The sequence below is a fragment of the Electrona antarctica genome (assembly GCF_951216825.1).
Source record: "Electrona antarctica genome assembly, chromosome: 14".
NCBI classification, from domain to species: Eukaryota; Metazoa; Chordata; class Actinopteri; order Myctophiformes; family Myctophidae; genus Electrona; species Electrona antarctica.
This window is the reverse complement of record NC_136795.1, coordinates 22,850,749-22,876,714: the sequence shown is the minus strand read 5'-3', so window position 1 is coordinate 22,876,714 and position 25,966 is coordinate 22,850,749. Positions and strand designations below refer to the sequence as shown.

Genomic DNA, 25,966 nt, shown 5'->3' with positions numbered 1-25,966 from the left:
CATGAACACATCGTGTGATTTCCGTTAAATTGCGCACGCACATTCCCACCAGGCCGAGGAAGAAATGCCATGTGAACATTTTCAATTCTCAGCCTCATGGTGGCGCTATAACTGGCCGAAAAGGATTTTTGTGGATAACTTTGTATGCCAACTCCCTAGGTCTGGTGGAGACCTGTGCCCAGAAGGGCACTTTTTCTAGTTATATTATGTCATTATACATACAGGCATGCTTTGTTTTGTTCAACTGAGAGAGTTTCATGCTTTCAATTGTATGGACAATATTGTTTTACTGCATTGTAAGACCAGTACACTTTAATACAAACTAGAAAAAGTGCCCTTCTGGGCACAGGTCTCCACCAGGAGGATTGGGAGATTTGGATGAAATCTGTGCGACTAATAAACAATGTGTTTTGCAGAAATCAGCCTCATGGTGGCGCTATAGAGCACCGAAGTCACTTTCAGTAGAGGGCACCAACACACAGGTTTGTGTATTTTTTTATTTGTATTGAAATCTCCATAGGGCGATTTTATGTCGCTTCATATAAGAACTGTGTTTGAAAAATAAACCGACCACCCCGGCGTTTCTGTGTGGCTGTGTGTCGTTAATGATGTCCATTCATATTTGATACAGCCAGTTTCTAGATAAAATGTGACCGCAAAAGCCTTGAAACTACATATGAATGCAATGTCGCTGAGCATATACGTCACGCCCAGCTGTCAACATATTGCGTTCCTGAGATTCCTCGTTGACGTAAGCTCAGCTGGTGGTGACTCGACTCGTACTAACCACGATACATTATATATCAATAAAATTAAAATTAAAATAAATGTAATTAACGTTCAGTTTCTGTTGTGCGACGGGCTGCGGGCAGAAGCAGCCTACCCGGATATGTAGTCTCTGGGTTGTTTGGCTCATTTCTAACGCTTATTTTGTTACTCTTTGGGTATATTTGTACATTTCCACCTTCAGTCGATGCTTCATATCCATATGAGTGAAAAGGCCAGGGTGATCGGTTTATTTTTCAAACACAGTTCTTATATGAGGCGATCTAAAATCCCCCTATGGAGATTATAATGCTTATAAAAAAATACACGAACCATGGGACTGGCGCCTTCTACTGATAGTAGAGGGCAGTGACGTCAGGACTTCGGTGCTCTACAAACGGTAGATGTGGAGGGATGCAGGGAAAATGTTTTTCCATGGCCTCTAGGGAGTGTGCATATACATAAGTTGTATACAGATCGATGCAGTTATAGGTAAAAACAGGAAATGGCCTGGTATAGCGCCACCGTGAGGCTGATTTGGGAAATAAATAGTGGCATGTCGTCCTCGGCCTAGTGGAAATGTGCGTGTATAATTTCATGTAAATTGGACACTGTGTTTGTGATTTGTTGCATTTTGTTCAATCATGTGAGCTTTGGAAGGCAATCTTAGCCAATCAGGATGGAAGATGGGAAATTGTGCAGATCTGTGTTGATCACATGACTATGGAGATAGTGTATACCAAATTGTGTGATGTATGGAAAAAATGTGTACGAGTTATCTACAGAAATGTGTTTTGCCTAAATCGGCCTCATGGTGGCACTATAACAGGCCGTTGAGGAATATTTGGGGCAGAGGTTCGTCGTTGGCATCCAGGGAGTGTGTTTGCAAAGTTTGGCATGGATCGGGCCAACGGTGCCGGAGATTAGCTGATAACGGACGGACGGAAGGACGGACGGAAGGAAGGAAGGACACACGGACGGAGTGCAAAACATACTCTCTCCCCATGCCTTCGGCCTGGTGAAGACAATAATGATTACATGTTGAAGTAAATGCTAGACCACCTCCACCTCGGAGGAATACTATAGATAGAGTACAAGAGTTTCACTGTTGTGTTATCTCATCTGTAGGCTAGTACTTTGCAACAGTTATGTAATTATGTTCCATTAATTCTGCCACATTAAACGGTTAAAATGAACCCTTATAGATGGTAATCCATATATTTTGTCATTGTGAATTCTTAATATGCCTACAATATACCATGATCAATGAGTAGCAGCAAGCTAAGCAAGGTGTCAATGTAAAAGTCTGTCCCAGGTCTTCATGCAAGCAGCAGAAACAACACGGTATGTCTGAAAATAACAGATTAGATGAGAATCCAAGCTATCCGTACAATATCTGTGCAATATTCGTGAGATTATCGCCGGCTAATACAATCAGATAATTGGAGGGTATTGAAAACTAGAAGCAAATTTATTATACGCGCTTTGATTACGGCTAGGTTTAATGACGCTATTTGGTGCATTTCTGCAGTAAGACCCACCCCACAGACCACCCCCCCTCACTCTTGATGTTTCGAGCCAGAATAAAAACCCACGAAGAAGAAGCTAAAGTCGCACTCCTGTTCTGGTCCCATTCATCCTGGGTGTCTCTGGGTCCGGATATAGAAAAATGACATTTTCACGGTCTATGGAACAAACACTAGTAGCTGCAAGACCTTTATAAAATACTCAGCTGCAGGAAAATAAAAGCCGTCAGAATTACGCGTGGTTCCCTGTGTTCAGAGCATCCTTTCCTTAAAAAAGAAATTCCTTGGAAATTGTATAGCTGTTCCTGGTACCTCACTTCCTGGAACTGTTCTACCAGTTATCTCTTCCTTGAACTTTTACTACACTAGACCTGTACGTGCCCGTCGCAGTCGGCCACCGGCCTACTACGATGCAACTTGGGAACCTAATGATATATGTTGCCATAGCACCCATTTTTACTGTCAGCCGGTGTCCCACATGGAGATCTGTGTATGTGCCTGTGTGTGTGAAGACTGCAAACTGAAAAGTGTACTTGGCAATCAATTGGGCCCACTGGCAGAGCCTGATTGGTTGAGCCTCAATTGGCTGAGGGATAGGCTGGAAATGAGAGGAGTTGGCCTCATTAGGCCCACTGGCAGAGCCTGGCCCAGGTGAAAGGAGTTGGCCTCATTAGGCCCACTGGCAGAGCCTGGCCCAGGTGAAAGGAGTTGGCCTTATTAGGCCCACTGGCAGAGCCTGAGCAGAGCCTTTTGTGGTGGTTCTGGAGAACCGTGGGTCCGACCGACTCGATACCTGGCACTGCACTCCCGGTGGGGGTGTGGAACACGCATGTCGAATGTGAAGTCGGTGGGTGAAACGGTTCTCGAGTTACGTGCATTACAACCGTACACACACACACAAATATGCAACTACGCACGCAGAGACGTGGCGCATTTATAGTAGGACTAGACCTGTACGTGCCCGTCGCAGTCGGCGACCGGCCTACTTGGGAACGATGCAACTTGGGAACCTAATGATATACATTGCCATAGCACCCGTTTTAACTGTCAGCCGGTGTCCCACATGGAGATCTGTGTATGTGCCTGTGTGTGTGTGAAGATTGCAAACTGAAAAGTGTACTTGGCAATCAATTGGGCCCACTGGCAGAGCCTGATTGTTTGAGCCTCAATTGGCTGAGGCAGAGGCTGGAAATTGCACAGGTGAAAGGAGTTGGCCTCATTAGGCCCACTGGCAGAGCCTGGCCAAGGCGAAAGGATTTGGCCTCATTAGGCCCACTGGCAGAGCCTGACCAGAGCCTTTTGTGGTGGTTCTGGAGAACCGTGAGTCTGACCGACTCGATACATGGCACTGGAACGCGTGTGTCCAATGTGAAGTCGGTGGGTCAAACGGTTCTCGAGTTACGTGCATTACAACCGTACACACACGCATACACGTACGTACGTACGTACGCACGCACACAGAGACGTGGCGCATTTATAGTAGGATGTGCTGCTTTTCCCCTACAGCACCCTTATGAAATGAAACCTGACAATAGAGAATGAATGGATATTGTCATCAAAATAAAACAACACAACTTTCTGTAGACCTACACTACATTTAGATGTTAAATATTCCCTTTGTTATAAAAAATCCCTTGTGTGTTTTTCAATACCCACATGGCCAAGAAATATACCCTGGCATTCATTCATTTGGCAGTGTCACAATGAAAATATATTTATAATAAATCTTTTCATTTCCATTACTGGGTGTAGACTAATTGTTTCCAGTAGCCTAGGAGTTATGTATGCGACCGCAAAGGAAACGGAAGTGTTTTTATAGTACACAGGAACACGAAGCATTTAACACATTGTAGGAGCCAACACATCTGTCCTGAGAGACTAATTAAAATAAATTCTGGGATTGCGGCATTAAAATCGACCCCATCCGCAGTCTGATGAAATCCGTTCAAAATATGACTGCTTCAGTGCTGCACGCACGCACGCACGCACGCCATACGAAGCTGCACTATGAAACTCTCCTGTTCTACCCCGGATTTGAACCCTGGTCTCCTGAATGATTTTACCACTGAGCCAACAGAGCCTGCCTGCTTGTTCTGGGGATTGTCAGACCAGAAACAGGTTCGTTTCAATAGTCGTGTCCAACCTAGACACAGGATCTATATAAATGTCTCAATAGAAGAGCAGGGAGACCAAATCAGTAATTTATATTAAGTAATATTGTTTTAACACACTCTTCCATACAGAATGGACAAAATACATATTCACAAAAACAAACAAAAAAACAAAATAGATCTTTACATGAAGGGACGACTCACGAGTATAGCCTACTGTACATAGCAGTGGTCTACTATAGACACGGTTTCTCAACATCGGGTCCGGGGACCACCAGGGGTCCATTATGGGCCCTTATAGGTCTGTAATTCTGAGAGACCTGACCTGAACCGGACATGAACCTAAGAGTATTTGTACAGTCTCAGAGTTACGTTTGTGAATTAGCACTGAAAAGGAGATGGAGATGTTCCAGTTCCGAAGCAACTAGGGTTCTGAACCAATTCATTTTCAGTGGAAACACTCTGTACTGGTTCAAATGTAGGCGGGTTAAAATAACTGAACTGTGGTGGGAAAGGGGCCTCAATTACACACACGTAACAGACCACCCCAAACCCATAATTAAGAACCAGTGATTTAGACTCTAGACTGACTGTCTTATGTCTCTTTGTTATGTATGCCACTTTTATTTAAGTTTAATCACAGGCCTTTTAAAAATGTATACTATCTATAACAGTGATGTAAATAGACATTTTATGAGTCCCGCTTCAACGACGTTAGGAGTCATATTGTGTCATTTTTTACAAATTGCAGCATTTAACTCCTATGTCATCTAGTACGGTTATAAAATTGTTATATTCATGTATAAATATAAATATAATTATCAATAATCTGCACTTTGGGATGCAATATGCACCCTATTAGCGTCACTACTATAATGATGTGTTTTCACGTGGGAACTAGATTCCCTTTTGTTTTTTAGTTCCTGTCTCAGAGAAATTCCTCCTTGAGAGGCTACTATAAATCTTGTCAAGTTGCAATCTAATGGTGCGGTGTGTCTAGCAATTAAAAAGTACTTAGGAAAAAGTAATTTCATAGATGCAATTCCTCTGTGCTGCAATTTGATGTCTGTGTTTAGGCCTACATGTTGGCATTCTGTAGGCCTTAACATTGTTTCACAGAGAGGGGGCGCTGGTGCTTCCTGCAGCATTGAATTTGGTTAAGTTCCAATTTAATGGAAGGAACGTCCTTATTTATCTTCTGTCTCCCTCTGGTATCCGGAGAACTCGCCAGTTTACCAACTCGCTGCAATTTAGTGCATTTTTGTTTTACTTCACCTTCATTTACATTGCATTGAATTGAGAGAGTATAGTTGTTTAGAGTTAACACTAGAGAAAGTAGGAATGCTAAAAGTTTAAACATCAGTACCGAAACAATGTAATTCATTAGTAAACAATTCCTAAAATGGTAGGCCTACTTATCATTGGTATTCACATACTCACCTTTTTATCATCATCTAGCTGACCATTTAATTGCACAAAATAATTTGATCACTTTGGAAATTAACTATAACATCTGTGGGTTACACTGATGAAGACAGCATCTTAGCCTAACGATGAAGACATTGATGAAGAATTTTCGCCGTGGCGACTTGGTAAACTGGCGAGTTCTCCGGTATTCCTCCCTCTGAGTCTCTCTCCTACACTGTCTCCCTCTCAGCTTCGGTCCAATACATTCGATTTTGGGGGTCCTTGACATGAAAGTTTGAGTACAACATAATGTTTATCATAAAACGCTTAGGATTTAGAATACATTTTTTAGAATCGGCCTCAGGTCTTAATGGGTTAAGTTAAAAAAAAATCACACCCGTGTGAAGTGAGTGGTGCAACTCCGTGTGGGGGTCCCCGGAAGTTCCCGACCCACAGGACCACAGCCAGGGTGACGGCCCGGTTCCGGCGAGCCGCCCCACGTCCGAAACGGTAGAGAAATGAGTTACCATGTGGGGGTCCCCGGGGAGTCCCCGGAAAATCCAGACCCCCAGAAACGCGCCCAGGGGGCCAGGCCGATTCCGGCGAGTCGGCCCACATCCGAAACGGTTGAGAAATGACAGAGGTACCGTGTGGGGGTCCCTCTGTACCCTCTACTGTACTGTACTGTCACTGTACTGTACTGGCACACCTGAAATCATTATATATACAGTTAATATGTGCGTGTGTGTTTGTGTGTGTGTTAGGTTGCGCACAGGTGGTGAAAAACAACCATGCTATTTCCGTGCTCAGACCCACACAGGCACCCAGCCAGCCAGCCAGCCACACACATACGGTAGCTCCGTAAGGGAGTGGTTGCACTACTCAAAAATATTTAATAATTTCTTCAATCAGTGCTGTGCACGTGGCTGTGAGAACAGTAGGAGATGAATGGGGTTGAAGGATTTGTCAGCGGGTCTTGCTCTGTATTGCATCTCTGCTCTGGTGGATATCCTACATCCAGCTATCATATAGAAGAGCTAATGAGAGAGCCTTGCACAGGACAGTGTGTGCGTGAGTGTGTTTGTGCGCGTGTGTGCAATGCATGCGTGTGTGATGCTTGGCTCTTGGCCAAACACAGCCGCCATCCAGGTGGGTTGATTAAAAGGCGTTGCTAACACACAGTCTCAAGGTTAAGTCCGTCCACCTCTGTCTGAATCCACAGGCTGAGAGCAGAGGCTTCTGGGGCCCATGGACACAGTTTTCTATGTCAAGGACCCCCCTCTCTCCAAATTAATGTGGATTTGGCCGCAAACCCCCATCTCAAAAATATATTTTTGCCAGGGACCTCTAGAAGTATAAAATATGGCTAAAGTGGTTAAAATTATTGTGACGCTTTATTAACTAATAACAGAGCACTGCTTCTCAACATTGGGTCCGGGCAAAGGGGACCCAAATAGACTGTTCCATTAATCCATTCATTAATGGAACAATATGGAGATACACGATTTAGCCTACGATATGAAAGTTTACGATATGAAAGTTTTGATGTTCAGCTCTAGGGGGAGAGAGAATTACAGAATAATCTGTAATTCAAACCTTTTCGCCACAGCAATGGAAAACTATAGTGAAAGTTCATTTATGAGCTGCTGTACAGGGCAATATTTGAATGCCCTCTAAAGTGTCTGCAGGCATATTTTCCTCCCCCGACTACAGCCGTGCAGTGCAAGTTCACACGTACTTTTGGTGTAATCACTTTCTTTTTTGCTGTATATGTTAGAAGGAAGGGTAAAATATATGGACGCTGTGCTGAGGGTATCAAGAGTGAAATTGTGTTCATAAATTTTCTTTCCCTGAGGTTGGATATAATCTCGTCCGGTATTTATGTGCCAATACACGGCAATGAATTGTTCCACATGACGTGCCTTTGAGCGCCCTCCTAGGGAATTCCAGTGGTGGAGGTAGGCTACAATACAGCAAAGGGAAATTAAAGTAGAAAAATATATAGACAGTCAAATTTGAATTAAAGCAGCACTATGTAACTTTCCTCTTAATTCTACCCCAGGTTTGAACCTGGTTTCCTTCTCAAGTGCTGAATTGTTTTTACCATAGAGGGCAGTGACGTAGAGTCTGTGGGGGCCGGGGGGCCAGGGCCCCCATGAGGAATTGGACCAGGGATCTCGGCCCCCATGAGGAATTGGACCTGAATATATATTCGCCTCGGTTCGTCCCGTTTGTGCCGCATCAGGTTGCGCCTGTTCGCGAAGAATATAGTATAAGATAGGACATACACGACTATGGTATATGTATAATAACAAAAGAAACTAGTAACACATTCCCCATGTTAGTGGAGCAGAAGAAATGAAACATTGACTATGAAACATTGAATACTCAAGAAAGTAAAGTTGGAGTAAATGTACTTCCTGTGAATCCCAGCCATGCAAGGGGGAGAATTTGTCACGTTACAAAGCACGCGGATCGCGGAATTAGTCTTTAATTACTGTGTGAAATTAAATAGACTGGTCTGGGACAGCGAGCACGGTGAAGTTTATATATTTGGCCCAAAAAGAAAACGGTTAATTTTAGAGGACTGGAATTGAGTTGATTCAGTTGAGAGGCAGTTCTCACGCCAAGGAGCTTGAGACATTAATCTCTCTTTGTTCAATTAGGGATCATGTCTCAATGATGTTTGGTACAGTACAGCCCAAAAAGCACTCATTACTCCGATAGTGAGGAGGGCTAACAGGCAATCACTGCCACTGAGATAGAGCTGTGCATGTGACCTTAAAAGACCTTCAGAAATGCAGGGAATATACTGGGCAAACAGAATTGTTCCCATTTTTAACCATAATATTCTACAGGAACAGCGACTCTCAAGCTTTATAATATCAAGGAACACCCATTTGATATACGTTTAGGCATCAGACTCCCATTTGTAATGATGTTTCATCTCTGCATGGGTCCCCAATCTATGCTGTATTATGTTTATGTCAGGAGATTATGTTTTCAGTCCTGTGAGTTTGTCCATTTGTGATCCTGTCGGTGTCCAGCTAATCTTGGGCACCACTGGACAGAGTGTGTGTGAAACGTTTCAACCCCTTATGGGCATAGGCGGATCTAGAAATGATGGGCCCCCGGGCCACCGTCATGCAAAAGGGCCCCCCACCCCTTCAGAGCTTTTTTTTTTTTCTTCCCGACGTGGCGCATACTGTCTGTACACGTGTATGCATAACAATTATGACATATAGGCCTGCGATATTCAGATTTACAGCAAGGGATTGCTTAAAAATAATAAACAGCCAAAAATTAAGCCAAATAAATGCAAACTGAGGGTTTAAACAGTAATGTACCGTATCATGATGGTTTATGACTTTTGGGGTTATTTTATTGACACAAATGAATAAGCCCATTGTTAATAACAGTGACAAGGACCGTGTGTGTCACTGTTATTCACTGTTACCCCTTTTTTGGGGGGCCCCTGAGCTTGAGCCTCTTCGCGGTCACATGGACGCTCAAGCTCAAGGGCCCCCCTAGCTCAGGGGCCCCTGGGCCTGGGCCCAACAGACCCGTTGGATAATCCTCCCCTGCTTATGGGTCTTGGTCAGGTACCTGACCAAGACCCATAAGGGGTCGAAACGTTGTCATCCTTCTAAATAAATAATACATTTATTTATACTACTACTACTTCTCCATCTCCATATATGGGAAAGTGTTTCAACATGCCATATATGCCTCAATCCCTCCCACTCTCCCATAAATAACTGATGTCATAAGGACCATTCACACTGAGCACTATAACGATAACTATAACCACATCATTCACCACTGTTTTTGTTATAGCTGTGGAACGTATTTTACGATATTTTGTATAGCTATAGTTATAGTGTTCAGTGTGAACAGCCTTATAGACCGGCCGCCACCGATTACGCTACTGCACTAGCACTGAATGAAGAGTGCTGTTTACCGCCCACTAGTGGCAGACACATCTCTGTGAAGGTATTGCACTCTTGTGTGATGTCAGTGTGACATCACTGTAATATGGTGTGGAAGTGACAGCCCACACGGCACAGCAGCAGCAGCAGCAGAGAATCAAGATGGCAGATCTGTCTTTATACTCTGGAGATGGCCATGGCGGTTTGGATGACTTTGGTTTCGAGGACTTTGATTTTGAGGACTTTGAATCAGAGTGTGAGGAAACCTGCATCACAGACTTCCTGGACACCGGGCAGGACAACCTCACTCCTCTAGAGAGGCTAGAGAAGTACGCCTTCAGTGAGAACGTTTCCAGTAGGCAAATGGTGGCACATGGTCTGCTCGATGTGCTTCAAGAGTTCATTGACAATGAGAACGACGCCATCAACGTGATGGAGACAGCTGCCAGGATGTCCGAAGATGGAGAGCCCACAGTGCGAGCTGAACTCGTGGAGCAGGTCCCCAACATCGCTGTGTTCTTACATGAAAGGCGGACCGACTTCCCAGCTGCTTTCTCAACATACCTGCTTCCGATCGTGGTGCGGTATCTCACGGACCCAATTAACCAGGTGCGGAAAACCAGCCAGGCGGCCTTACTTGTGCTGCTGGAGGAGGGCCTCATCGCCAAGGCCGACACAGAGACCAAAGTCTGTCCTGTTCTACTGGACCTCACAGAACCCAGCAGTGAAGATGACTACAAAATAGAAGCTGTTGCCATCATGTGTAAACTGGTAACCATGCTGAACAAAGACACTGTGGAGCACCTGCTGCTGCCACGCTTCTGTGAGCTATGCAGTGATGCCAGCCTCTTCCAAGTTCGCAAGGCCTGCGCAGCTAACTTTGGTGCGTTATGTTCCATTGTTGGCCAGGATGCCACTGAGAAACTGCTGATGTCCAAGTTCGCTGATCTGTGCTCAGACAGCATGTGGGGCATCAGGAAAGCCTGTGCAGAATGTTTCACAATAGTCTCTAATTCAACCTCCCCAGAGGTGCGACGCACTACATTGTCCCCGCTCTTCATCAGCCTGATCAGTGACCAGTCCCGTTGGGTGCGCCAAGCTGCCTTCCAGTCTCTGGGAGGTTTCATCTCCACTTTTGCCAACACCTCCAGCACAGGCTCTCTTTTCAGGGAGTATGTCCCCAAATGTACCTCAGAAAGCAACTCCTCTCTCAATTCTCTAAACTGCTCTGGGTGCTACACAGAGGCAACCATCACAGACACAGCCCCCAAGCAGGACAGTTGTGCCACACCTTCCCCAGAGCACGTGTCGATGGTTGACAATGTGGATCTACACTGCTCCGACGACACTCCTGCAAAAACCCCAGCAGTAGAGCATGAAGGCCACCTTAATACTACACCCAGCAGCAGCAACAACATCCCCATGGTCTTAGAGAACAATAGAAACCTTAACAAAATGGAGCAGGTGGACGAGAACTTGAACTCTTTCGACAATAGTAGGCCTTCTTTACCCAGCGGCGAACTGACAATGCTAAATAGCCAAATGACTGAGAAAATGACAGAAAAGGAGGACAAGAAAGACGAAGAGGGGGTGAAAGAGGAGGAATGTCCTACCCCAAGGTCCAGTTCTGGTAAAGCCACCAGTGACCAGCTAGGTAAACCGACTGATGCCAGCCCCTCTGAACCTGGGGCATCCAGCCAACACCAGATCCACATCGATAGCCAATTGGCAGAGAGCAAATCCTCTGAGGTCCAATCGCAGATTGTCTCGAGTCCGACAGAAGAGGAAGCGACGGCACAGCCTTCCCTGGCATCGGATTCCCCCCCTGCTCCTGAGACCCAGACAGAGACCAGAGAGGGTCAGGAGGAATATCCTCCAGACTTGCCTGTCCTGGTACGAGACGACTTGGACCATAGCAGCGTGGAGTCTGAACCGATCAACAGCATGGAGGAAGAGGGTAAGGATGATTCTCTCCCCAGTCTAGCCTCCAATAATCCCAGGTTCCAGAATGTAATCCCCCAGCAGCTGTTGGATCAGTACCTGTCCATGGTGGACCCAGCACATGCCCAGACAATAGACATAGAGATAGCCAAGCACTGTGCTTTCAGCCTGCCTGGCGTGGCCCTCACCTTGGGACGGGAGAACTGGCACTGCCTCAAGGACATGTATGAGACCCTGGCTACTGATGTGCAATGGACGGTTCGCCGTACGCTGGCCTTCTCCATCCATGAGCTGGCAGTAATCCTGGGCGACCAGCTGACGGTCGCTGACCTGGTGCCCATCTTCAATGTCTTCCTCAAAGACCTGGACGAAGTCCGTAACGGTGTGCTCAAACACCTCTACGACTTCCTCAAGGTGCTCCATGCAGACAAGCGGAGGGAGTATCTGCACCAGCTACAGGAGTTCATGGTGACCGACAACAGCCGCAACTGGAGGTTCAGATACGAGCTTGCAGAGCAGCTGATCCTGATCGTAGAGCTGTACAGTCACTATGATGTCTACGACTACCTCAGGCAGATAGCACTCACTCTCTGCTCAGACAACGTCTCAGAAGTCAGGAGGATCTCCTACAAACTGGTGGTGGCAATCCTCCAAAAGCTGCATGCATGCAGAGCTCGTGACCTCTGTCTTAACTTCACCAACGAGCTCATTGTAAGGTTCTGCCACTGTCCCAAGTGGGTGGGGAGGCAGGCCTTTGCCTTCATCTGCCAGGCTATAGTGGAGAAGGACTGCATGCCCATGGACCAGTTTGTCCAGCACCTCCTGCCCAGCTTGCTCAGCCTCTCCTCGGACCCCGTGGCCAACGTCCGTGTGCTGGTGGCTAAGGCACTACGACAGAGTATCACAGTGAAAGCGTACTTCAAGCAACCGGGATGTGCCTATTCAGATGAGCTGGAGGAGACAGTGATGACTCTGCAAGCTGACAAGGACTGTGATGTTCGCTTCTTTGCCACCTTGGACCCCAACAAAGCCCCAATGGACACGGCTCCTATAACCACCAAAACCCTCCAGACGTATTAAACTGGACCTCCGTTGGCTCTGTCTGGACCAAATCTCATTGTGACGTAGCGGGAAATTGTAAATCTGCCATATTTTTGGTGAATGTTTCCCCCAGAATATGGATGCTGGGGTGGTTAATGACAGAGAAAGGTTAATAAGATACTACATTTTGTCTTTCCTTATGAACATGTTGGGAATGATTGGGTTGTAACGATTGAGTCCAATATTTAGTCCAGTGGGATAAATGTTTCAGATGCTGTGTTCACGTTCACTCCACCATTGCTTCCGATCTCCTAAAAAGGCGGCCAACTACGCAGATAAAGGAAGTAAACCGGAGATGGCATTTCTTTCTTTCTTTTTTGTATTGGATAGAACTATAGACCTATAATATTGGTCATCACTAATGGCAAATTATAAGATGATGATGAGGCCATTTCCGTCTACTCACTCTGTCTCAGAGTATAGGGACATCTCAGAAATGTGCCTACGAATGAAAGCTAATACAAGAAGATACACTGAACACTACAGTGTGGATCTTGGACTTCATGTGAATTTGACATATCTGTGAATTGGGGCATTCAGCCCAATCAGAGCCCCCTTGTCTTCCATTATAAAATATTTCCAAAAGGTTTAAAACAATAATTATGTGAGGGAATTTGTGGAGGAAGTGCATACAAATGTATGCTCCAGTATGTATGCACAGATGACTGAACTGATGTGATGATATTCACATGCCTTGGCCCAAATTTGAATCATTGCAGGGTCAACTCAATTTTCGCCGATGTGCGCCACAAATTATTTTTTTCTTCCCCTTTCTTTTTTTTTAACCAATCTTCATCAGGTTTACATTATCTTGTGACAATGTCATGTGACAATGAACATTAAGCAGGGTTTTGATTTCATACTGTTTGACCGTAACTGCAGGCTTCCTTTACAAAAATAAAGAAAAATAAAGAAAGAAAAGAGAAACAAGCACCAACCCCAAATGATGCATGTTGAGGGGCCTCTAATGAGTGCACCTCCAAAACAATAGTAAGTTCTGTCATTGGGTGTCACGCAAAAAAGTCTAATGCTGTAGAAACACTAGGCCACGTATTTAAAGACCTCCATGTAAGTTATGTGAAGTCCACAACACATGGTCACATATTTCGGCAGGTCGCTATTTTCATCATAACACCGCCATGTGACTGAGTGAGCGAGTGGCCGGGATTTTCGGTAATGAGATTTCATTGGCTCTATAGTCTTTCGTAGCCTTCTGATATATCTGGTGAGATGTGATTGGTTTTCAAAGCAATGGGTGTCACATCACCGCCCCAATATAAGGACCGAAGTCTTTGCATTGGTTCGGCAATGCTTTTATTCATTTATTTAAACTTCCAAACGTTTCTACATACTGACAGGATACTATACTGACCACAGTGTTCATGATACCGACATGGACAGTTTTAGCCCAATTCCGATCTTACCACACATAATCAGTAGGCATAATGTAGTTTATTAACCCCCCCCCCCATTTACAAACAGAAAGCTACCAAAATCACACTCTAATATATGTATGCAACAAAGGAGCCCGTCTCTTCACACATCTAATGCTGCAGTGTCTGCTGCCCAACTCATCACCACATTATGACCTAAGAGTGACACAATTGTGTGTCTTTTATCATTATGCATACACTATAGTATTGTGTATTGCTTTATTGCTCTGTAAAGCACTTTGAGCTGCATTTCATGTCATGAAAGGCGCTATACAAATAAAGTTTATTATTGTAGCAGCAGTAGGAACATTTTAAGATCTGATAAATAGGTAGGAGAAGGGCGCACACCAATATTAATGAGGTGCTAAAGGCCTAAGGCGATGAACAATGAAAAAGAAGAAAAAGGCTGCACACTCATAGCCACGATACTGGAAGTTTATTAATAGAAACCAACATTTCGACATGTAAGGTCTTCTTCAGGGAATGACTGTTCCCTGAAGAAGACCTTACAGGTCGAAACGTTGGTTTCTGTTAATAAACTTCCAGCATCGTGGCTATGAGTGTGCGACATTTTAAGATCTGACAATAATTTTGTTTAACACAAATCTTCTCGGGGATCATTTTCAGGTAGGGGTCCGTGGCCAATTACATATTAATTTCAATTTGGGGGTCCTTGATATGAAATAGTTTGACTACCATGGTCTGTGTTAATGCAGAGTATAGCCCCTAGTCTACTATGCGTGTGTGTGTGCGTGCGCGACGCGCGTGTGTGTGTTTCTATGGTTGAAAATGTGTTTCTAATCCTAACCATAACCCCAGCAGCATGAAGATTGTACATTTTACAATCTTCATGCTGGGGTTATGGTTAGGATTAGACATTTAGAGCTTAGGTTTATTGGTTAGGGTTGGAGTTGTGCCTGATTTATTCTTATTGTGTGCGGTGTATAAATCAGAATTCTAATCTTCACTCCCAAAGGCACTAAATGACATGTGATCTTGAATATTGGCCATTTTGCATTTACAGTACGTAGTTAGCGTTCAAAATGACTTATGTTGATGCCTTCAACAAATAATACAAACGTGATTATTTTGTGTGTGTGTGTGTGTGTGTGTGTGTGTGTGTGTGTGTGTGTGTGTGTGTGTGTGTGTGTGTGTGTGTGTGTGTGTGTGTGTGTGTGTGTGTTTTCATCGCCAGTGATATTTTATCTGCATGTGTTGAATCATTTATCATCTACGCAGCAATCAGCCAGCCATCATTTCTCCTCAACTCGGGGGGTGTGGGTACGTGCCTCAATCTTTAATGCACCATGATATTATGGAGGCGTGTCTGTGTCCCAGTGTGGCCAACCTGACAAGCTAACATGAGGGTTTTTCACCATGTAGGCAATTAGCACATCACCGCACGCACGCACGCACACACGCACAAATCTAGAGTTGCAATACTCATCCAAATTGCGTTTGCGATCTGCTTGTATTAAATTCACCAACATTGCAGCTGTAGAGAAAGCTTGGATTATTCTCTTTCAATCTGCCAAGCGTTTGTTTCATAATAATCCACCGTAGACATGTTATGAGCTACTTTCTGTCAAGAAATTCTGTGCAGGTGATTCTATCTCTAAGTGTTGGAGTTTGGAAGCACTCGTTTGTATTAACGGGTATAATTCAAGCTTTCTCTACAGCTGCAATGTTGGTGAGTTTAACGTTGTTTAATACAAGCAGATCGCAAACACAATTTGGATGAGTGGGGAGTCTATGGAGGGTATTGCAACTCTAGATTCATCCCATTATAAAACAATCTAGAGTTGCAAATTGCGGCTAACACACACACGAGCAGCGTGTTTTTGAGCCAGCTTTTAGTATCTGTGCAAACACAAACTTTGTCCTAACACAAACATTAAATGCCATTGACAATGAATGGACAATTTTGAGTGTTTGTATAAACTCAAACATTGAAGACGAAGGTGAGGACGCAAATTCTGATTGGCCGGAATGAGATGATGATGTATGATCTACGATGATAACCTCACTTCACATGGGTGTGATTTTTACTATTCACAATAGTAATTTAGCAATACTGTCAGAACTTCACAGAACTGCATGTAAACGTAAACATAGTACATAAAACAAACAAATAATAGGAATAGCTTCTGCTGCCTGCACTTTAACCATATTCATCTATAGCACATAAGCACACCGGCCTCTGGCATTAAACTGCTACAAATACTCTTTACAAATAACACCAACAGCACAACAATATAGTTCCCAACAATAATATTTGTCAATAAAACATAGATGGATAATTTCATTTATATCATGGATTAATCAGAGAGGGTGGATATTTTACTCCTGCGTACCTTGCAGAGAAACAATAACATTGTGACCTAAAATGGCCACCCCAACCAATAGAGAGTATGCGCATGCTTAAAGTGAATGGCACATCGAGTGGCAAATCGAGTGGCAAAGCAACAGGCAATGTGAGTTTAACATCGTTTAATGTTGTTTAATGCAATCAGATATGACTTTTCTGTGTGGATGTATGGGCTGTCAAGGCCAGAAAGTAGTTTTTTGCCACTCAGTGGGCGTTCCTGCATAACTTCCTGGTTTGATGATGATGTCACGCGCATACCCTCTATAAGATCAAGATGAACAGAACAGACACTCTGGGAAATAACACAGCACCCTCTGGAGGCACCACCAGATACTACTATAAATGGATGCATGGACGGACGGACGGATGGACGGACGGACACAGGATTTCACTGTGTAGAAAGGCATCCTTTGGTGTCCAGCCTGCATCACTGGCTTATGGCGGGAGACCATGGATTCTGTTATCCTGTCTGTGGCAAACTAAATACTGCAATTTTCAGGAATTGGCCATATGGCATATATGAGCAGTGTGTAGGCCTACATATTGGTACTTTTACTCAAGTCAATTTTTAATGTGGCCATTTACTTGTAACGGAGTATTTCTACATTGCAGTATTTTTCCACCACTGCTTTACTCACCGTTTACAAACCAGTGCTTCTCAAACTTTAACTTCAAAGATCCCATAACGGCGAACCCTGAGCCACACTTGTAGAACCACTTCTTACCTATAACGATGTAACAGTTTATTTTTGTGGATGTACAATTTTGTTGCTGCTGTTGTTGTGAGGATGATCAAATAAACGAAACTAAACTAAACGTTATGCTTTGGTGGGTTGTTGGACATCATTGACCCCTTGGTGGGTTGTTGGACATCATTGACCCCTTGGTGGGTTGTTGGACATCATTGACCCCTTGGTGGGTTGTTGGACATCATTGAGCCCTTGGTGGGTTGTTGGACATCATTGACCCCTTGGTGGGTTGTTGGACATCATTGACCCCTTGCACACAACACAGAACCTTGGTGGGTTGTTGGACATCATTGACCCCTTGCACACAACACAGAACCTTTGGTGGGTTGTTGGACATCATTGACCCCTTGCACACAACACAGAACCTTGGTGGGTTGTTGGACATCATTGACCCCTTGCACACAACACAGAACCTTGGTGGGTTGTTGGACATCATTGACCCCTTGGTGGGTTGTTGGACATCATTGACCCCTTGCACACAACACAGAACCTTTGGTGGGTTGTTGGACATCATTGACCCCTTGCACACAACACAGAACCTTTGGTGGGTTGTTGGACATCATTGACCCCTTGCACACAACACAGAACCTTTGGTGGGTTGTTGGACATCATTGACCCCTTGCACACAACACAGAACCGTTGGTGGGTTGTTGGACATCATTGACCCCTTGCACACAACACAGAACCCTTTGGTGGGTTGTTGGACATCATTGACCCCTTGCACACAACACAGAACCGGTGGGTTGTTGGACATCATTGACCCCTTGCACACAACACAGAACCGGTGGGTTGTTGGACATCATTGACCCCTTGCACACAACACAGAACCGGTGGGTTGTTGGACATCATTGACCCCTTGCACACAACACAGAACCTTGGTGGGTTGTTGGACATCATTGACCCCTTGCACACAACACAGAACCTTGGTGGGTTGTTGGACATCATTGACCCCTTGCACACAACACAGAACCGGTAGGTTGTTGGACATCATTGACCCCTTGCACACAACACAGAACCGGTATTTTGATAAATAAAACGGAGAACAGCAAGCCAGCTTACTGTTGTTGAGGTATATACTAGCGTGTATATCTATTAGTGCTTGTATAACACATGCATGACAATGATCATAGTCTTCTATAAATAGCTGTGTATTTGGAAATGCATTGTTTCTCCGTGTCTGGCGTTAATTGAAAATTGGCCTTTTTGGGGCAGTGAAAATTCAGAGCTTTTCTTTTATGGAATTATGGAAAACTACTTCAATTATGATGTGATTTATTTATGTAGAGTTCAAATTACATAGGAGACCAGGGAAATAAGAAAAACAAAACAAAGAAACGAAGCACCTTAAGCTTGAATGGTTTCAGACATTCGGGTTGATGAATAAATGCATGGCCAGGAAATTCAGCCTTTTGAGTTAACTGAAAAGGCTGCTCCAAAAGGACAATTTGCAATTTATGCCAAGCATGGAGAGACAATACGTTTCAAAGCGCACAGCTATTCATAGAAGACTGGTCGTTGTCATTCAATTGTTATGTAAGCCAGGGGTCTTCAACAGGGGGTTCGGGACCCCTAGGGGTCCTCCGATTTACTATTTTTTTTTTACCAATAACCAAGATTTAACCCTCGCATCCCTATGAGGAGAACCAAAAATAGCAGATCTACAAGCTCACAGCACCTTGCACTGTGAGGCGTTGTGAGCTTGCACATCTTCTATTTTCGGCAAAGAGGTTTGTTGTAGAGGGAAAAAAGAGCAGACTAAGTATTGAGGGTTTGAGTTATTAAATGGCTGAAAATACAAATTTAACACACTGACAATGCTGTCAAACAAGTATGTGAAGCCATATGAAATGTATGAAAGCGTTTGATCTACGAGTGAGGGATCCTTGCTTCATCTCTCTCTCTGAAGACCCCTGATAATTGACACATTGTCGCATACATACTGTATGGGCTCTGCGGTAGCTCGTTGAACGATCACACAGCCACTGTAGTGTTCAAGAATCGAGTCCATCAATTTTGTTTATTTTACCAAGGTAGCGTGCGTGTGTGTGTGTGTGTGTGTGTGTGTGTGTGTGTGTGTGTGTGTGTGTGTGTGTGAGCCCATGCAGCTACTGTACCTTGTGACTGTCAAAGCATAAGAAATGAGCTTGGCTACGCTGGCTCACTTGGGAATGGGCGTAATATGTTTTCTTATAAAAACCATGACAGAAAGATGCATGCATTTCATCAGCCATTCTCCTCGTCACAGGTTAAAAAAAGAAAGAAAAGAATAATGAATAAAAACAATAAAACAAACCCCTGAAGAATTGATTGATTGAATGCATACAACTGAATTACTGTATATGTCGCTTTATGGAATACATTGACATGCAGTCAGACAATATTGGTTTTGCATACACAGTGAAATCCAAAGTGCTGATTTAACCCTCTCTGTGTCAAAATGCACCCACTTTTAGAAGAAGTTAACCCATTAAATCCAGGAAAGTATAGTGTCCTTTTTCGATTGTTAGCGTTGGCTATTCAAAAATAGCAGATGTGCAGCTCGCAGCACCTGACTCCGTGCCACGATGCAAGCTTATGCATCTGCATTTTTCTTATCGTGAGATTTTGAAAACTCTTGTTTGACATTTTTGAAATTATGATTTTTTTTGTTTTGTTTTTTACATAAATCTCTTCTGTGGGGGGTCCATGGCACATACAAGTGTGAGAACTAACTGATGTAGAAGGCATTATTTGTAAATTGACCTCAGTCTTAATGGGTTACAATTCAGTGGTTGCCAAATTGTGGTGCGTGCACCCCTTGTTGTGCGCGGACGCCTAGGGGGTGCGCGACATGAAAAATCTAACGGTGGTGCTATGGTTTTATTTAAATATATTAACATATTACGCCAATATATGACAAGAATATGCAGAATATAGCCTATGCTGCATATGCCATATTCAGGTTGTGCATATATGTGGATAAATAGGAAATATATGTCTCTATAGCTTATGGGGGGGGGGGGGGGGGGGGGTCAGCTAGGTCGGGAGGTAACAGGGGGTGCATGGCCAAAAAGGTTTGGGAACCACGCTGGGTTACATGAACACTCCAGATTTTCCAGTGCACATCTCTAAAATAGAGGACAAATGCGACTCCAAACGGCCCTGGAGGCGGCCTTATTCTTTATTAAAGAGTAGAGTATTAACAATGGAAATACACATGACAACTTTATTATTAGCATTTTCCTTTTCCCTTTTTAAAATCCAAGTCAAATGACCTCAGTGGCGATGGAAAGCAGAGAGCCGCCTCGGGCCTCTGGTCCTTATACAAAAAGGTCCTGGAAGACATTTCTGTTGTTTTGTTTTTTTTAATCGCAAAATTGAGGTCCTTACACACCTGGAGCGTGATGATGAAAAAACGATCCGAAAATGCATGGGAGCGAATATCTTGAGTGAAAACTATTAATTTGTCCCCATTTAAGTATGTTTAAGTAAATTGTATGTTACGATTATTGTGATTAACGATGTTATCGCGATAATCATATATGATTAATACTCTTAGACTGCCACTCTTGTTATCAACTTGCACCCCAGCATCAATATTCTGGAGGGAACATAAGCCAAAAGTAGCTGTTGTGTGCATGTGGATCAGCTATTTTTGGCAAAGAGATCTGGAATAGACGGAGGAATGTGGTGTAAGCAACTCAGGTCCAGTCTATGACGAACAGTTTCCTGATTTCTGCGTTATGCTTATCGCGCTAAACGATCATAACGGATCTGCGGATATTTCACATGAAACTGTTAATTTCACAATGCTCGTTTCATGTAGCCTGGCTTTGGCCAGACACATAGTGTCGCGGCTCCTCCCCGGTATGAGTCTGGACTTCGGAAGCTGGAAAAATCTGAAAATGACCGGTTTAAAACAGTGGTTATTTCAGATATAGACTCACGCACATATTTGAAACTATACTGGCCTTGTTTTTTTTAGCACGGTATCTTTCAAGCACTAGCACTAACGCTAGCACTGTGATGACGTCAGCTTTTTGCTACACTGATTGGCTATTTACGCCCACTTTTCAATCTGCCTTATTGGACGAAGTCCAGACTGATACCGGGGAGAAAGCGTGAGTGAATACATGTATGTTATCTGTCTGGCTACCATTCATGCAGCTTGACCTGTTTAAAATCAGTTTCAGAAATAACATTATGCAATTTATACACCACGTTATTTTGACCTTCTGGGTGAATGTAGCCTGGGATCAACTCTTTTTGGGGGTTTCTGATCTGGTCTAGATTGGATATATAACTAACGGCGGAACCCACTGCGGGCGGAACCCACAGCACCGGTGGACCTCCAAAATCATTTATAAATGTTTTGTATCATCGTTTAATTTAGTATAATGTTTTATTCTATCTCGTACAGCGACTAACGAGACTAAACTAATTAATTAATTAATTATGTGGGGGCACAAAAACAATGCCAACTGGAACCTAAAAGCGCAAATAATATTTTCCCCACATTTTTCTAGCCCGGATCACACGGCTACGTTTTAGAATGATAACCAATTGAAATTAACATGAATTAATTGCACAAGAATAAACGCTCCTGGTGTGTACGGAACCTTTATTCTCATAATCCCTCAGGTAATTTAATCTCTAAATTGAAATGGAAGGTACAGAAATGTTTCATGTTTTTAAACAAAAACAACAAAAAAAGCAAAAACAAAAATGTCATAAATTCAATGACAGGCTACAGTATATTGTCTCCCAGAAGTCATTCTGTCTCACATTACAGCAAGACAGTTTTTAAAAATTCCTTTAAATAACAATTTATAGGTTAATTTGAAGGTATTAAATACTATTCAATGTTGGCTTGTTCTCTTTTCTTAGCGTATTCATGTTTGACAAAGTCAGTATCCTGTCCATTCACATCACATCATGCTGCTGCCAAAGACATTATTGCACTCATTACTCTCAAGTCCACTGTTGGTATTGAGTTTATTTATTTATTTTTAATTTTTTTGCATCGTGTCGCGAGGGGTCCTCCCCGCGTCATCGCCCTCCTCATAGTAGATCAAGGCTGCAGCATACTCCAACCGAACACCAACATTCTCTCAGCTTCGGCAGGTCAATTAAGAGCAAAATGACATCATGAGAACTAAGGCAGTGCTTTGCCGTCGTTCGGTTCACCGAGATTTCGTAACTAGCCACACACCTCTGCTAGCTGAACATCATTTGTGCGATTGGTCAGAAGAAGTTTCAAGATGGGCATTTTGTATGTTTTGTTGTTAATCTCTGCATTCTGCCCAAGGCTTGATTCTGCCGACTGAGGAGGTTAGTACAAGCACCTCTAAAATCCCTCTCTGAGTGACCATAAACACAACCTGTCAAAAAAGGAAATAACCTGTGACAAACTTGCCAAAGCAGGCCAGAGGGTGATGCAGAAAACGAGAGTAGATCCAGGTGGTAAAAGCACTGTTACAGCTCTGTACACAGTGGCTGGAACAGTGGCCACTGTGGCTGTTGCTAAGCACACTACTTTAGTGGGAGCTGAGTATAAAACAGTTTTGTCTACAAACAACTTTTCTCCGATCGACGAGCCCTGCCGAAGCCAAAACCGGAAAAAACATGAGCCCGAGCTTCGTTTGGAGTATGCTGCGGCCTTTAGTCTGACCCGGCTGTCAGAGGTCCGGTGAGGTTGTGTGTGGGGAATCTCAAACCTCAGATTCCAGGCTGGATACCCTGCCCCAGGGCTTTGGCACATAGGGACTGTTGACTCTGCGTGCCACCAACACCTGCCTCCGCTCCCGGCCCCCGGAGCCACCCGGGTCGTCCCGCACACTGCCACCGCCCGCCCCCTCGTACGCCCCGAACATTCTGTTCTGATACCCCACCGGACTGTCGCCCATGCGGGGCACCACCATGGTGCTGCTCGGGCAGTGGCTGGTGCAGGGGTGCAGCAGGTGGCACACGTCCTTGGAGCCGTCATAGTACTGGCCGTGGGGCCCCTGAGCCGCCAGGGGCCCCACGTACACAGGCAGGTCCGTGTAGGAGTTCAGGTAGGCGGAGTAGTGTCTGTGCACCACCGTGGAGGAGGAGCGGCGCAGCGCGGCCGCGTTCTGCAAGATGGCTTCGCGGTAGGAGGGCAGCCGCGTGGACTCGGAGTACTTGAGCTTCTGCTTGTAGGGGTAGGAGCCCATGTGGGCGGGGTCCAGGTAGGCCGGCTCGGCAGCCGCCATCGGGTAGCACGACAGGTCGTTGCCCAGGCTGCCGTAGTGCTTGTGCGGGTGGTGCCGGACAGGGCCGCCGGCGGGCGCCGCCACCACGCGAGGGAACAGGTCGGGCATGTCCACGGCGCGGGCCGACGGCGAGGCCGAGGCGGGTGGCTTGGTCTCGTCCACCTGCCGGATCCGGTCGCCGCCCCATGTGGCCTTGAGGAAGGACGGCCGGCGGTTGAGTTTGTCCTTCCCCAGGAGGGGCACGTCGTCCATCTCGGGCTCCAGGTAGGGCTTCATGCAGGAGTTGCAGCTGGCGCCGGCGCCGGGGTAGTGGCTCGACACGCATGCGGCAGCGGTGGGGGCGTGGTTGGCCAAGAGGTGGTTGGCCCGCAGCTCGGCGAGGCAGGCCGTGGGCTCGTCGTACTCCGTCCGCACCCTGGCGTCCAGGGGATCGAACACGTAGCTGTGGGACCTCTTCTTGCGGCTCACGCAGTCGGGCGGGTAGCTGAACTTCCTCCGCAGGGGTCCCCGGTGCTCCATGTAGACGTCGGGCACCTGGAACTCCCGGTAGGGCACGAAGGAGGAGGCGGCGTGCCGGCCGTGGCTGTCCACATACAGCCTGCTGCCGTGGTGGGGGTTGGAGGAGCCGCCAGGCGTGGCCGGCTCCCGCATGGCGATGTGAGGGCTGCTGAGGCTGGAGATGGGCAGAGTCCTCTCGAACACGTGCTGGTTGCTGCGGACCGGCAGGGTGTAGCGGAGCGGCGCGGTGATGGAGCGGTTCGCTGCCCCGCGGGACTTGTCCAGCAGCGGCTGGGTGCAGGTGTCGTAGTGGACGGGAAAGGTGGGCGTGAGAGCCCGCTGTGGGTACGGGGAGTGGTTGTCCGTGATGCTGGAGATGTACGGCAGGCGGCCGTGGGCCACGTGGCCAATGTCCGCACGGGGCGGCAGGCCCACACGCATGTTGTCGCACGGCCCTCGGCCCCCCCGGCTCCAGTTCTCGATGGTCTTGGTGGCATTGTCCAGCGAGTTCTCTACGCGGGCGGAGGACACAATGTCCTTGGCGGTCTTCAGCATCTTCAGCATGTTGGCCTGGGTGTAGTTGGTGGTGACGTCGGGGTCCTGCAGGCTGCTGCTGCGGTCCGTCTCCTCCACCCCGTTGAAGCAGCTGTAGATGCCCTGCAGAGACAAGACGTCAGAGTTAACCACATGGACCATAGTGTCCTCCCCGTTGTAGGCATATCACAGTGATAGGCAAACATTTAGGGACAACAGGCGGACAATAGGCGGACATTCGGCAGATCCACAGGTAAATGGTGCATTTTATATATTATGTATACAGGCTCGCAAGACGTTGTGTTGTGCATGTAGATCAAAGAGATTTTCTATAGCATAAAAATAGAAGGGGGCCCCAAACTGACCCCTGGGGGACCCCGAACAACAAAGTACAGTATATAGGTATGTAGTTGGTTCCATTTGTACACTCTCAGACTTACATGTAATGGTCCATTTGGAACCCCCTCAAGTAACCCAGAGGAACCCTGTGCCTGACTTTGAGAACCACTACAATAATATGTATGCTATTACATTTGTGTTCATCAAAAAATATAGTCCAGCTTTGAGGGTTTGTGCACACACAAACATTGTGTAAACACAAACCTTGAAGACGAAGGTGAAGACACAAATTGTGATTGGCCGGAATGAGATGATGTACGATGACGTATGACGATAAGAGCGCTCACTTCACATGGGTGTGATCTTTTTGAGGGGCGCTATCCCCTCCTATGTCTAGCTTTGAGCGTTTGTGTAAACACAAACATTGAAGACAAAAGTGTGTAAACACAAACATTGTGTAAACACAAACATTGAAGACAAAGGGGCGTAAACACAAACGTAGGAGGGGCGCTGGCCCCTCCTCTAACCAGCTTTGAGTGTTTGTGTAAACACTAACATTGTGTAAACACAAACATTGAAGACAAAAGTGTGTACTAAACACAAACATTGAAGACAAAAAAAAGACACTTTTAAAAAATATATAGGAATCAAAAGGGAACCGTTAAGGAATCGTTAAGAGGGAATCCTTAAGGTAACCAGAATGGTTAAAATCCTAACGGATCACAGCTCTACTCATGACACTTTAAACCTGGAATAACCCGTAGCTCTGAAGTTCTGTGGTGATTGGCTTGACACGTGGAGCCAACAGGCTCAGTGGTAAACCGCACAACGTTTTGGTATTCTCCAAAACAGACTCGTAACGGTTTCATCTCGCCACTTCGTCGACATATACACATTACTCTCTGAAGCCCTGGTTTGATAAATCCACTGTCTCGAAAAAGGTCCTTGCCACCGAAACGTCGACCTTTATCAATAAATCAATTCTGAGGTGATTAGTGTGTGCGGAAATTCACTTTTTTCCTCCCCCCTTTAGAAATTGGATCTTTGGGG

General features: G+C 45.3%; 2 protein-coding genes across 2 annotated transcripts in view; one reads left to right on the top strand and one right to left on the bottom strand.

Annotated features, from left to right (window-relative positions):
- Positions 1-9,900: 9,900 nt before the first annotated feature.
- LOC306937086 (serine/threonine-protein phosphatase 4 regulatory subunit 1-like) lies at positions 9,901-12,759 on the top strand (the record flags this gene model as incomplete). Its single annotated transcript, XM_079520756.1, has 1 exon — positions 9,901-12,759. One exon carries the CDS (start codon positions 9,901-9,903, stop codon positions 12,757-12,759), a length of 2,859 nt encoding a protein of 952 aa, XP_079376882.1.
- Positions 12,760-23,020: 10,261 nt separating this feature from the next.
- Positions 23,021-25,966, bottom strand: part of grin2ca (glutamate receptor, ionotropic, N-methyl D-aspartate 2Ca) — a gene marked incomplete at its 3' end in the record, with an annotated part of 123,708 nt that continues 120,762 nt past the window's right edge. The window contains exon 14 of the mRNA XM_079519434.1: positions 23,021-24,700. Coding sequence (XP_079375560.1) covers positions 23,021-24,700 — 1,680 coding nt within the window. The remainder of the gene's footprint in view (positions 24,701-25,966) is intronic.